This window comes from Gossypium raimondii, chromosome 7 (assembly GCF_025698545.1).
Source record: "Gossypium raimondii isolate GPD5lz chromosome 7, ASM2569854v1, whole genome shotgun sequence".
Lineage (NCBI taxonomy): Eukaryota > Viridiplantae > Streptophyta > Magnoliopsida > Malvales > Malvaceae > Gossypium > Gossypium raimondii.
Genome location: NC_068571.1, coordinates 5,693,494 through 5,707,626, shown reverse-complemented (window position 1 = coordinate 5,707,626; position 14,133 = coordinate 5,693,494). Strand labels below are relative to the sequence as shown.

General features: G+C 37.6%; 2 protein-coding genes across 7 annotated transcripts in view; one reads left to right on the top strand and one right to left on the bottom strand.

Annotated features, from left to right (window-relative positions):
- LOC105804091 (glutamate receptor 1.2) overlaps positions 1-3,584 on the top strand; it is a 43,811-nt gene extending 40,227 nt beyond the window's left edge. For all 4 annotated transcript variants that reach the window (XM_052633322.1, XM_012636590.2, XM_052633323.1 and 1 more), the window contains 4 exons: positions 350-1,659; positions 1,775-2,009; positions 2,240-2,622; positions 2,717-3,584. In XM_052633322.1, coding sequence (XP_052489282.1) covers positions 350-1,659; positions 1,775-2,009; positions 2,240-2,622; positions 2,717-3,064 — 2,276 coding nt within the window. In that variant the 3' untranslated portion in view covers positions 3,065-3,584. The remainder of the gene's footprint in view (positions 1-349; positions 1,660-1,774; positions 2,010-2,239; positions 2,623-2,716) is intronic.
- Positions 3,585-5,137: 1,553 nt separating this feature from the next.
- Positions 5,138-13,643, bottom strand: LOC105804100 (glutamate receptor 1.3). 3 transcript variants are annotated; one of them, XM_052633105.1, is made up of 5 exons: positions 13,209-13,642; positions 11,825-13,134; positions 11,257-11,560; positions 10,721-11,082; positions 5,138-5,669 (listed from the first exon to the last, which is right to left on the bottom strand). In XM_052633105.1, the coding sequence occupies exons 1-5, from the start codon at positions 13,489-13,491 to the stop codon at positions 5,340-5,342; spliced, it is 2,589 nt and encodes an 862-aa protein (XP_052489065.1). In that variant the 5' UTR covers positions 13,492-13,642; the 3' UTR covers positions 5,138-5,339. The 3 variants fall into 3 exon arrangements, with proteins under 3 accessions (XP_052489065.1, XP_052489064.1, XP_012492053.2); XM_052633104.1 differs by lacking the exon at positions 10,721-11,082 and adding an exon at positions 5,759-6,120; XM_012636599.2 differs by lacking the exon at positions 5,138-5,669 and adding an exon at positions 10,118-10,630 and having other exon boundaries at positions 13,209-13,643.
- Positions 13,644-14,133: the final 490 nt, after the last annotated feature.

Below are 14,133 nucleotides of genomic sequence, written 5' to 3'. Positions count from 1 at the left end.
ATTTCGCAAGAAAGGCTAAGTGGACCTTCTTTGTAGTTACAACCTTGTTTAGTCTTGTACAACCATTGTCAGCCAATCATACAAGTATCAATGATACTGCCATAGAAATGATTCATGTAGGGTTGATTCTTGATGCGTAATCTTGGGTGGGAAAAATTGTTGATAGCTGCATTTCCATGGCTATATCCGATTTTTACAATCGAATTGTCACTATCAAACAAAACTAGTTGTGCATACCAGAGATTTTGGGGTGATCCGTTGCTTCTTCTATCCCAAGGTACGTTTCTCAGATATGACATCTATTTTTGGTTATGAAAAAGTCCTCACTCGTACACTTACTGATTTGCAGCCTTGGTTCTCTTGGAAAATTTCAAATTGGATGCCATTATTGTTGCGGAAAATTCAGCTGGAGTGAAGATTTTAGCGGAGTTGGGATCTAGAGTAAAAATTCCAATTATTTCACTCTTCGCAGCTGGTCTATCTTTGTCCTCCTTTGAGTATCCTCATTTAATTCAAATTGGTGAAGATGAGTCTTCTCGAGACAAAGCCGTCGCTGCCATTGTTGAAGCATTCAGTTGGAGAAGTGCTATCCTCATTTATGAAGATAATGATTCTGCAAGACCAATCCTTTCTAGTGTGACTGGTTTTCGTCTTGATCAGCATGTTGCCCTTCTAACATCATCTACTGATGAAGAAATCGTTGAGCAGCTCATGAAGCTCAGGAGTTTGCAGATGACTGTATATGTGGTGCATATGTCACCTATTCTAGCATCTCGACTTTTCTTAAATGCTAAACAGCTTGGAATGATGACTCAAGGGTATGCTTGGATAACAACTGATATGATTACTAATTTCATGAATTCAATGGATCCATCAGTCTTTGAGTCAATGCAGGGGGTGGTAGGATTCAAACCTCACATTCCGGCATCAAAGGAGCTTCGCAGGTTCGCAATCAGGTGGAGGAGTAAAAACTTGAATGAAAATAAAAATTTAGAAGAAATGGAGATGAATGTGTATGGCATATGGAGCTATGATATGGTTTGGGCTGTGGCAACAGCAGCGGAAAGGGTGATGACTCGACATCCTCATATCCTACACCAAGAAACCAGATTGAATATGAACTTCACCACTATTCGGTCCTCAGAAAGTGGTTTGGTATTTATGGATGAGATATTACAGAGTAGATTCAAGGGAATAAGTGGTGGCTTTCAACTTACTAATGGCAGGCTGATCCCAAAGGAATTACAAATTGTAAACGTATTCAAGGGAGAAAGGATAATTGGTTACTGGAATCCAGGAAATGGAATCACCTCATTGATGAAGCAAGAAAACCATAATGAGACGAATTTGACATCATCTAGTAAGCTTGAAAGTGTTATTTGGCCTGGAGGAACTATGAACATTCCGAAAGGTTGCTCTCTACATGGCAAGAGGCTGAGGATTGGGGTTCCAGCAAATAATGGATTCAGAGAAATAATTAGCGTGACTCGTGATCCCCGAACAAATGAAACAACTGTAACTGGATATTGTGTTGATGTGTTTAAGGAAGCCGTTCAAAGTTTAGGTTACGAAGTACATTATGATTTTATCCCGTTTGAAGATGCCAACGGACAAATGGCAGGAACTTACAATGATCTTATCCTTCAGGTTTATTATAAGGTATGAAATCTGAATTAATGGATTTATGCATGGCTTCCTCATCTTCTGAGAATTCAGATTATAATTGTACTTAAATGTGGTATTTACATATTCTTTCTTGTGATCAATGGACTAGAATTACGATGCTGTTATGGGGGATACAACGATCCTTGCCAGCAGATTCCCATATGTCGATTTCCTGATGCCTCTTTCCGGAGATCTGTGGATAACAACTGCTGCTTTCTTTATTCTAACTGGACTTGTGATTTGGTTTATTGAACGTCCCATCAATGAGGAGTTCCAAGGCTCACTATGTGAGCAAATAGGAATGATCTTTTGGTACTCTTTCTCAACTCTTGTATTTGCCAACAGTAAGTACTCTATGTTCAACTTAAATAACCTTTCTGCTTCATGCATACAGACCCATATATTGAATTGAGCTTATTAGGTAAACTATATCTTAATCTTTGAGTTGCGTCCGAGATATAAAAGTGAAACTAAATGTAGCTTTATCTTGATATTCATGTTTGATGCACGCCTTTAGCTAAGCTAACTGTATTTCTTTCTTCTTCTTTTTTTTTACTGTAATTCGAAACTGCAGAGGAGAAGCTGTTGAGCCACTTGTCAAAGTTTGTAGTGATAATATGGGTGTTTGTTGTGCTTATTATAACCTCAAGCTATACTGCAACTTTGGCTTCCATGTTAACAGTTCAACAGGTTGAATTGAACTTAAAACAGGACTATGTAGGTTATCATTGTGGTTTTTTGCTTTCAAGAGCCGTTAGCAACTTAAATTTCAAAAATCCCAGGTTAAAGCCGTACAAATCTGCAGAAGAATATGCCGATGCTTTAGGAAGGGGAAGTAACAATGGTGGTGTGTCAGCCATTGTTGATGAAATACCATACCTTAAAGTATTCCTTGCCAAGTACCCTTCTGATTACACCATTAGTAAATCCAATACTACAACAGGCGGTTTTGGCTTTGTAAGACTCCTATAGAAAAGCCATTCACATTCACGATTTTGATCTTTCTTTGATTTGCAGCAACGGGTGCTGATTTGTCTTATGTATCTAATAGGTTTTCCCTAAAGGTTCCCCACTTGTCCAAGACATATCGAGTGCAATTATGAGGCTAAGAGAGGAAGAAAAGCTGCAGTTGATGGAAAATAAATGGTTTCGCAGTACTAAATCAATTTTCACAGACCAGGACACAAGAAGTAATCCCAGCAGGCTAAACCTTCATAGCTTTGGGGGTTTATTTCTTGTTACTGGAATCTCTTCAACTTCAGCTCTGCTCCTATGCCTATTTCAGAAAACTCGAGCCATAATAATCCGTAAGTTCAAATTCTTCCTCAACTCCATGGACTCTGTAAAAGACTACTTGAAAGTTAGATATATTACGACGCTTACCATACTTTTTAACTAGTGGGCTACTGTGTACAAATTTTATATTCTGTTCCTTTATTGGGTTTGTATAATAACTGCAATTTTATGATTTTTTTTTTTTTGGTTCTTATTTTTCAAAAATAATGTTTATTTTTATATCAAAATATGGGAACTGGCAAGTGGGTTACAACAGTATGTAGGAACTGGCAAGTGTTTGTATGTATAATAGCCTCACGGTGGGCTGTTAAGGATGGTCTATCTATCGCATGGGATCGCGGATAGAAGAAAGTTATAGTCGAAAGTGATAGCATGAGAATGGTACGGCAAATCTCTGATTCTTCCAAGCAAATACACTCCCTGGCGTGAGTTCGTAATGAGGTAAGGCTACTAAACATCTCAAGGGATGCAAACAGAGTAGCAGATAATGTAGCAAAAGTTGAGGCTGTCAGTGATGCCACTCTACACTGCTTCGAGCAACCATTGCCAGGGTCTTGCATGCTGCTTAGAAATGATGTTTTTTTTATTATATTATACATTGGTATTGGAGTCTTTTTAACAGAGTATGCAAATTTTAATATCTAAAGTTGAATCGGTTCCGTTAGGTACTTCAGAAATTTTTCGAAAGTAAATTTTTGGTTTAGTTAGTTAGAGTCAACGTTTGATTGAATCGAGTGAAAAATTTTGGGTTAATCAAGTCCATGAGTCCTATTTTATTATTTTAACTCAATTTGAAATTTTTTTGAATCGAGTCGAGTGAAATTAAAATTCGAGTCGAATTAAATCGAGTGAAATTGTTCGAGTTAAATTAAAAAATAAACATATCAAATAAAAACATCGTTACAGTATGACTAATTCCATGTTAGAACATCATATATATTTTAAAATAAATTCAAAGCAAAATAATTGGGTCCCAAAACTATTATTTTAATTTTTTTTAAAATTTTAACTTTTATATATATATATATATATTAGAATTTTTATATAACTTTTATTTTTAAAGTTTTTTAATAGAAACTTATTTTTAAAGTTTGCAGGGGTTTGGTCTTTACACTAATCTGTTATTCGAATTGTGAAATTCATTCGAACTTCAAACTCGAATCAAGTTATTTGAGTTTACTCAAATAATTCGAATAACTCAAAATCAAATTCTTTTTCAATTTTTTCAAATCGAATCAAATTTTACTTACCCCTATAATTCGCATTTTTTATGTATTAGAAAACAAGTTGTGAATTAAAAAATTAACCGCTGTAAACTCTTTATCATATAATCCTGTTAGATTGTTGTGCTTTGAGTGTAATAGTTTCATGGAGTTGCTGAAAATTTCAAATTAATTATTCATGGAAATATACATTTACATGTCACCAATTATCTTTATGCTAGCATATGTTACATTATATACAAACTGTGATGAAAATTCCATTACAATTGTTGTGATTTTATTTTCTATAGTTTTTATAATTAATATTAAGAAATTTTCTATTACCTTTTGCATTGACATTAAAATTTATTTTTTTCTTTGTTGTATTTATTACTATATATGACATTAACTTATGAATTTTGATGGCTTCCAAAGAGATACATAGCAAATAAGGTTTAATATGAAACGGTTGACATTAAAAGTAGCAAGTATATTCACTATCTATTAAAATATATAGTAATTAGTCAGCTTAGCAGTAAATTATGATTTAAAATGGAGTATTAGGGATTAATAATGCATTGATGAGTTATTTAGAATGTTTAATAATTTATGATTTGTGATTAATGTAATAAACACATCATGAATAGGAAGAAACTTAATTTTAAATAGTGGTCCACTTAACTATAACTAAAAACAAGAAAATATACATAATATATTTTATATGAATATAAACAAGAGTAGACTCAAACCTTAAAACAAATCAACACACTTCAGATTATAAAAGATTGCTCTGATGGGGAGCATTCTCATCCCACCTACCCTTCAACCTCCTGTCTCTCCTATTCCCCCGGGTCTGAAGAGAGCCGCAAAAGATTAACGACGGTGGAAGGTCATGCAATGGAACAGGTTGATCAGCCAAGGCGGGTAACTCTAGGAATGCTAATGGATTGCTAATCGATAGTTTAGAAGAGGACTTTGATCTCGAAGTGGAGGATGTGTCTATTAGCAAAATTTACTGAAATTTGTTTCTCAAATCGAATTCATGACTTGATTCATAAAAATAGTATGAAAATTCAGTAGTTGTCAAGCTTTTCAACTCAGGGATTTGCGTCGTGACCTATATATAAATATAAATAGTAATACATTGCGGCTATAATAATTTTCCTTTAGACGAGCTCAACTTCGTTCTTTTTGTCTTCCTATTATTTTCACATTGAAGTACCCTTTTAAAGAGTCTAAGCTACTGTTGAGGTGGATTTTGATGGATTGTCGTTTCTGAAATAGGCATACCCCCAGAGCTGAAATTGAAGAGATTCCTGTGACAAGAAACAAACCCCCAAAGCTATGAATGTTTAGCCTGTTGGGATTGCTTTCTGGGTCCAGAGTTGTAAAGCTTGATTCACTGTTAAACCATTTATTTTCCATCATTTCCAGCCTTTTTTCCTCTCTTAACCTCATAATTGCACTTGAAATGTCTTGGACAAGTGGGGAACGTTTAGGGAAAACCTACCATTAATAACATACAAACAAATCAACACCCATTGCTGCAAATCGATGAAAGATCAAAGTTAATAGGGTTTTGAAAGGAATCTTACAAAGCCAAAACCGCCTGTTATAGCCTTCGATTTGATCATGGTGTAATCAGAAGGGTACTTGGCAAGGAATACTTTAAGGTTTGGTATTTCATCAATAATAGATGACGCACCACCATTCTTACTTCCCCTTCTTAAAGCATCGGCATATTCTTCCGGAGAATGGTTTGCCCTTCGTCTGCGAGTTTCAAATGTAAAGTTGCTAATATCACTTGAAACCCATGCATCGTTGTCTCTTGAGCTCAATTGTATCTGTTTAACTGTTAACATGGAAGCCAAAGTTGCGGTGTAGCTTGAGGTTATTATAAGCACAACAAACACCCATATTATCACTACAAACTTCGACAAGTTGCTCAACGGCTTCTCTGCAGTTTCAAATTATGGTAAAACAAAAATTACAGTTAGCTTAGCTCAATGTATGCATCAAACACGAACTCAACTCGAGATTAGCATCAAGTTTACCTAATAAGCTCAGTTCAATATATGGTTCTGTATGAATGAAACAGAAAGGTTATTTAAGTTGAACATAGAGTACTTACTGTGGGAAAATACAAGAGTTGAGAAAGAGTACCAAAAGATCATTCCTATTTGCTCAGACGGTGAGCCTTGGAACTCCTCGTTGATGGGACGTTCAATAAACCAAATCACAACGCCAGTGAAAATAAAGAAAGCAGCGACAGTTATCCACAGATCTCCACAAAGAGGCTTCAGGAAAACCAGATGTCGTTGTTGATTTTTGGCACTACAACTCCGATGTCTAAGTCGGTGAATGGCGCGTGAAATCGACATATGCAAATCTGAGAGATGATTGTTATATCCCCACAACAAGATCATAATTCTAGGCCATTGATCACAAGAAAGAATATATAAATACCACATTCAAGTGCAATATAATTTGAGTTCTCAGAAGCTGAGGAATGTATGCATAAATATGCCCATAAATGCAGATTTTTGCTGTTTCTTGCTGAGGAAGTCAAAGGTTGAAGCTCGAGTGGCTGAGGACAGTAGTGATCAAGAAGAGCAGGTCTTTGTTGTTTCTTGCTTAGCTACTGAGAAGAAATCTTCAAAAGGATGGTTATTGGATAGTGGTTGCACTAACCATATGTCACCTGATATCTCCTTGTTTAAAACCTTGGATAAAAGTTGCAAAACCAAGGTCAAGGTTGGAAATGGTCAGTTTATAAGGGCTGAAGGAAGAGGAGAGGTGCTGATATGTACTCCTACAGGCAACAAAGTTATTTCAAATGTCTTGCTGGTACCTGAAATTGATAGAAACCTTCTCAGCATAGCTCAATTGCTTGAGAAAGGCTATTCTGTTGTGTTTAAGGACAAACAGTGCCACATTGTTGATCCAAGTGGATCAAGCCTTATGACAGTCACAATGACTGATAAATGCTTTGAGGTTCATTGGCCAAGTGACTCAAAGTCAGCATACACTGCCTCTGTTGATGATTCCAAGCTTTGGCACCAAAGGCTCGGGCATGCCAACTTCAGGTCAATGGCTCGAATGGCTAGTGAGGGCTTGGCTGAGAACTTTACCAGCTCTGTAGAGCATGATGATGATGTGTGTGAAGTGTGTCAGATGGGAAAACAGGCAAGACTGCCATTTCCTATAAATTCAGCATGGAGAGCCACTGAAAAATTGCAGCTGGTGCACTCTGATGTATGTGGACCTATGAGGATTGAATCACTAAGCAAAAACAGGTATTTTATCCTCTTCATTGATGATTTTACAAGGTTTTGTTGGATTTTCTTCTTGAAACACAAGTCTGAGGTAACTCAAGTGTTTGTGAAGTTTAAAACTGCTGTAGAAACAGAAACAGGCTGCAAGCTGAAATCGATAAGGTCAGACAATGGCACTGAGTACACTTCAGCTCAGTTCCAAGCCATTTGTAATGATGCTCGCATCAAACATCACCTTACAAATGTTTACACACCTCAACAGAATGGGGTAGCTGAAAGAAAGAACAGAAGTCTGATAGATATGGCCAGATGTCTTCTGTTCGAGAAGAAACTGCCCAAGACCATGTGGGCTGAGGCAGTAAACACTGCTGTTTACCTTCAGAATAGGCTTCCTACCAAAGCTCTTGCATCCAAGACACCTTTCGAGGCTTGGTTTGGATTCAAGCCTTCCTTGGCACACCTGAAGGTGTTTGGTTGCCTGTGTTATGCTCAAATACCAGCATCAAAGAGAGACAAGCTCTCTGAAAGGGCTCAACCAGGTGTCTTAGTAGGCTACAGCTCAGTTAAGAAGAGCTACAGGGTGCTGGATCCCTTGTCAAACAAAGTCCAAGTAAGCAGAGATGTCATCTTTGATGAAAAGGCTTGCTGGAATTGGGACAAGAATGAACCAGAAGCAGTTTCAGAAGACCTGGTGCCCAATCAAGCTGAACTTGAGCAGCTTGGTCCTGAAGTGGATGTTGATGATGAGCCAGTAAGAGGGACAAGGTCCCTAGATGAGATTTATGAAAGGGCACATGTTGCTATAGCAGAACCTAGTAGTTTTGAAGAGGCTGAGGCAGATGAAAGTTGGAAACAAGCTATGGCAGATGAGATCAACATGATTGAGAAGAACCATACATGGGAGTTGGTTGAAAAGCCTGCCAACAGAAAGACCATTGGTGTAAAATGGGTCTATCGAGTGAAGCACAATGCAGATGGAAGCTTGAACAAGCTAAAGGCCAGGCTAGTTGTGAAGGGATTCAGTCAAAGGTATGGCCTGGACTACATGGAAACATTTGCTCCAGTAGCCAGACTCTATACAATCAGATTGCTAGTTGCTGTAGCTGCTCAGAACCAGTGGACAATCCATCAAATGGATGTCAAGTCAGCATTCCTCAATGGATTCTTGGAAGAGGAGATATACATCGAACAACCTCCAGGTTTTATAATGTCTGGTAAGGAACATTTGGTGTACAGGCTAAGAAAGGCCTTGTATGGCCTAAAACAGGCTCCTCGAGCCTGGTATGCTCGGATTGACTCATATCTGGTCAGTTTGGGATTTGAAAGAAGTGCTAGTGAGCCAACACTCTATGTTAAAAGAAATAGAGTGAAACACAGCTCATTGTGTCACTCTATGTTGATGATCTTCTAGTGACTGGAGGAGACAAATTCATGCTGGCTGGCTTCAAAACAAAAATGAAAGAGATGTTTGAAATGTCAGACCTGGGATTGATGACATACTTCCTAGGAATGGAAGTTAATCAAGCAGAAGGAGGAATCTTCTTGAGACAAAAATCATTTGCCTTGAAAGTTCTAACCAAGTTCTCAATGGAGAATTGTAAACCAACCAGCACTCCTATGGCTGTTGGCATGAAGCTATCGAGCCAAGAAGATCATGAATCTGTTTGTGAAACTGACTACAGAAGCCTTGTTGGTTGTTTGCTGTATTTGACAGCAACAAGACCGGATATTCTGTTTGCTGTGAGCATGCTATCAAGATTCATGCACTGCTGTAACCAGCAGCATTATAAAGCTGGAAAACGAGTGCTAAGATACATCAAAGGCACCTTAAGCCATGGAATACATTTCAGTAGGGCTGATGAATTGAAACTGATTGGCTACACTGACAGTGATTGGGCTGGTTCAAAAGATGATATGAAGAGCACTTCTGGTTATGCTTTTACACTAGGCTCAGCTATGATTTGTTGGAGTTCAAGAAAACAAACGATGGTGGCTCAGTCTACAGCTGAAGCTGAGTATGTAGCAGCTGCTAATGCAGTTAATCAAGCTATATGGTTAAGGAAAATTTTGAATGATTTGAATCTACAGCAAAATGAAGCAACTGTGATACATTGTGACAACAAGTCAGCAGTTGCTATTACTAAAAATCCTATCTTCCATGGCAGGACAAAGCATTTCAATATAAAACTCATGTGATAAGAGAAATGGAGCAAGCTCGAGAAATCGAGCTGATACACTGCAGCTCTGAGAATCAGATTGCTGATATCTTTACAAAGTCACTTGGTGTGTTAAGATTTCTAAATTTAAGAAAGCTACTAGGAGTCTGCTGCAAAGAAGCTGAGGAGGAGTGTTAAAGTCAGCTCCCATGCAGCAACAAAGGTGGCCATGCAAGGAACGTGCTTCAAGCAGCAAACTGGTGCAGCAAGCTGAAGCAATTTTGGTTCATTTAGTTTCTTTAAATGAATGTTTTGTATTTAGTTAGGATCAAACTTAGTTGGTAGCTGCATTTTGATGTAATTAGGTGATGAATGACAAGTTTAGGTAGCTGTTTATGTATTCAAACAAGTTTACCAAGTTACTAGGCAAGTTAGTGGTGTTAGGTGTGTTATTAGGTGGTAACTTGTTTGTTTTGTTGTTGTTATCTCATATATGTATTGGCATTATGCCTTCTAAAATTAGTTAATGAAAAATCAGCTCATTTTTCATTCAAATCTCTCTCTTTCTTTACTGTTTTTCCATTGCAAATTTTTCTTCTTCGGTTGTTTCGGCTCCAAGTCTCGAGGCTTGCTTACCAAGCAAAGCTAAAAAATCAGCTTGCTGCTACCTCTTGCACCAACACTGAAGAGCTTCCTTTAGACAAGCTCAACTTCGTTCTTTTTGTCTTCCTATTATTTTCACATTGAAGTACCCTTTTAAAGAGTCTAAGCTACTGTTGAGGTGGATTTTGATGGATTGTCGTTTCTGAAATAGGCATACCCCCAGAGCTGAAATTGAAGAGATTCCTGTGACAAGAAACAAACCCCCAAAGCTATGAATGTTTAGCCTGTTGGGATTGCTTTCTGGGTCCAGAGTTGTAAAGCTTGATTCACTGTTAAACCATTTATTTTCCATCATTTCCAGCCTTTTTTCCTCTCTTAACCTCATAATTGCACTTGAAATGTCTTGGACAAGTGGGGAACGTTTAGGGAAAACCTACCATTAATAACATACAAACAAATCAACACCCATTGCTGCAAATCGATGAAAGATCAAAGTTAATAGGGTTTTGGAAAGGAATCTTACAAAGCCAAAACCGCCTGTTATAGCCTTCGATTTGATCATGGTGTAATCAGAAGGGTACTTGGCAAGGAATACTTTAAGGTTTGGTATTTCATCAATAATAGATGACGCACCACCATTCTTACTTCCCCTTCTTAAAGCATCGGCATATTCTTCCGGAGAATGGTTTGCCCTTCGTCTGCGAGTTTCAAATGTAAAGTTGCTAATATCACTTGAAACCCATGCATCGTTGTCTCTTGAGCTCAATTGTATCTGTTTAACTGTTAACATGGAAGCCAAAGTTGCGGTGTAGCTTGAGGTTATTATAAGCACAACAAACACCCATATTATCACTACAAACTTCGACAAGTTGCTCAACGGCTTCTCTGCAGTTTCAAATTATGGTAAAACAAAAATTACAGTTAGCTTAGCTCAATGTATGCATCAAACACGAACTCAACTCGAGATTAGCATCAAGTTTACCTAATAAGCTCAGTTCAATATATGGTTCTGTATGAATGAAACAGAAAGGTTATTTAAGTTGAACATAGAGTACTTACTGTGGGAAAATACAAGAGTTGAGAAAGAGTACCAAAAGATCATTCCTATTTGCTCAGACGGTGAGCCTTGGAACTCCTCGTTGATGGGACGTTCAATAAACCAAATCACAACGCCAGTGAAAATAAAGAAAGCAGCGACAGTTATCCACAGATCTCCACAAAGAGGCTTCAGGAAAACCCAGATGTCGTTGTTGATTTTTGGCACTACAACTCCGATGCCTAAGTCAGTGAATGGCAGCGTGAAATCGACATATGCAAATCTGCGAGAGATGATTGTTATATCCCCCACAACAGCATCATAATTCTAGGCCATTGATCACAAGAAAGAATATATAAATACCACATTCAAGTGCAATATAATTTGAGTTCTCAGAAGCTGAGGAATGTATGCATAAATATGCCCATAAATGCAGATTTCTGAATGTAGCAGTTCCAATTCAATCTGGGTTTATATTACACGTTCTAAACTGTACATTTCTAAAGATTGTTATTCCTGAACTCAAACTCAATTATGATCATAAGTAGGGTTTCAGAATATTGGAAAATATTATAAGTTGATATTTCTTACCTTATGACAAACCTGAAGGATAAGATCATCATAAGATCCTGCCATTCGTCCGTTGGCATCTTCAAACGGGATAAAATCGTAATGTACTTCATAATCTAAACTCTGAACGGCTTCCTTAAACACATCAACACAGAATCCAGTTACAATTATATCATTCGTTTGGGGATCATGAACAACACTAATTAATTCTCTGAATTCATTAGTCACTGGAACCCCAATCCTCAACCTCTTCCCACGTAGAGACCACCCTTTGGGAATGTTCATAGTTCCTCCGGGCCAAATAACACCTTCAAGTTTACTAGATGATGTTGAGTTCGTTTCAGTGTGGTTTTCTTCCTTCATTATTGAGGCAATCCCATTTTCTGGATTCCAATAACCAATTATCCTATCTCCCTTGAATACATTTACAATTTCGATTTCCTTTGGGATCAGCCTGCCATTAGTAAGTTGAAAGCCACCACTTATTCCCTTAAATCTACTTTGTAATATCTCATCCATAAATACCAAACCACTTTCTGAGGACCGAACAGTGGTGAAGTTCATATTCAATCTGGTTTCTTGGTGTAGGATATGAGGATGTCGAGTCATCACCCTTTCCGCTGCTGTTGCCACAGCCCAAACCATATCATAGCTCCATATGCCATACACATTCATCTCCATTTCTTCTAAATTTTTATTTTCATTTAAGTTTTTACTCCTCCACCTGATTGCGAACCTGCGAAGCTCCTTTGATGCCGGAATGTGAGGTTTGAATCCTACCACCCCCTGCATTGACTCAAAGACTGATGGATCCATTGAATTCATGAAATTAGTAATCATATCAGTTGTTATCCAAGCATACCCTTGAGTCAACATTCCAAGCTGTTTAGCATTTAAGAAAAGTCGAGATGCTAGAATAGGTGTCATATGCACCACATATACAGTCATCTGCAAACTCATGAGCTTCATGAGCTGCTCAACGATTTCTTCATCAGTAGATGATGTTAGAAGGGCAACATGCTGATCAAGACGAAAACCAGTCACACTAGAAAGGATTGGTCTTGCAGAATCATTATCTTCATAAATGAGGATAGCACTTCTCCAACTGAATGCTTCAACAATGGCAGCGACGGCTTTGGCTCGAGAAGACTCATCTTCACCAATTTGAATTAAATGAGGATACTCAAAGGAGGACAAAGATAGACCAGCTGCGAAGAGTGAAATAATTGGAATTTTTACTCTAGATCCCAACTCCGCTAAAACCTTCACTCCTGCTGAATTTTCCGCAACAATAATGGCATCCAATTTGAAATTTTCCAAGAGAACCAAGGCTGCAAATCAGTAAGTGTACGAGTGAGGACTTTTTCATAACCAAAAAATAGATGTCATATACAGAGAAACGTACCTTGGGATAGAAGAAGCAACGGATCACCCCCAGAATCTCTGGTATGCACAACTAGTTTTGTTTGATAGTGACAATTCTGACTGTAAAAATCGGATATAGCCATGGAAATGCAGCTATCAACAATTTTTCCCACCCAAGATTGCGCATCAAGAATCAACCCTACATGAATCATTTCTATGGAAGTATCATTGATACTTGTATGATTGGCTGACGATAATTGTACAAGACTAAACAAGATTGTAACTAAAACAAATGTCCACTTAGCCTTTCTTGCGAAATCCATGCAGCCAAAAAGCAGTTTTCTGAAACTGTAGTTTGCCGGTGGGTAGGTAGTAGTCTTGCTTCATTCCTTCATCTACGCGTGGAAAGAATACATGAGACTGACCAAGTTGATGAGTACATTAAACTTGAACCGTCCCCTGTTTCAGTAGACCAACTCGAATTGTTGACCTGAGACTGAGGGATATTACTTTTCATTTTTGGTTGGCTAAGAAAACTTTTTTTAATATAATTAAGATATGATTCATTTCTGGATGACTAATAATTTTAAACCACATATATAGATTAATTAAATAGAACAGAAAATTCCCAGAAACAATGGTTTCAGTGTCATATTTCATTACCCTCAAAGTCAGATTTCATCTGCTATATTTTTCCAGGAAGCAATAAATACGGAGTCTAACAAATCAACGACGCTCAAAGATTTTCCAGCTAAGTAGTTTCTCATTAATAGTTTTGCTATAAAATCATTAAAATGTGATTGCATGGCACTCGCAACCAATAAACTATCACAGCAGTTCTGAATATTTCTATTCAAGTTCACCATCATTTTGTTCTCCAAATATTTATGATTTTCCCTCCCCCAGAAAAGGTCATTCTAAGGCTGCACCTTTTCTCTAAAAAAAGATAATTACTTTACGAGTAC

Excerpts from the sequence above, each read along its gene's own strand:
- LOC105804100 (XM_012636599.2), bottom strand. The coding sequence starts at position 13,491 with ATGGATTTCGCAAGAAAGGCTAAGTGGACATTTGTTTTAGTTACAATC. Across the intron at positions 11,561-11,824 it reads TCCTTCAGGTTTGTCATAAG|AATTATGATGCTGTTGTGGG; the intron begins GTAAGAAATATC and ends TCAATGGCCTAG. Across the intron at positions 11,083-11,256 it reads AACTCTTGTATTTTCCCACA|AGAAGCCGTTGAGCAACTTG; the intron begins GTAAGTACTCTA and ends TTGAAACTGCAG.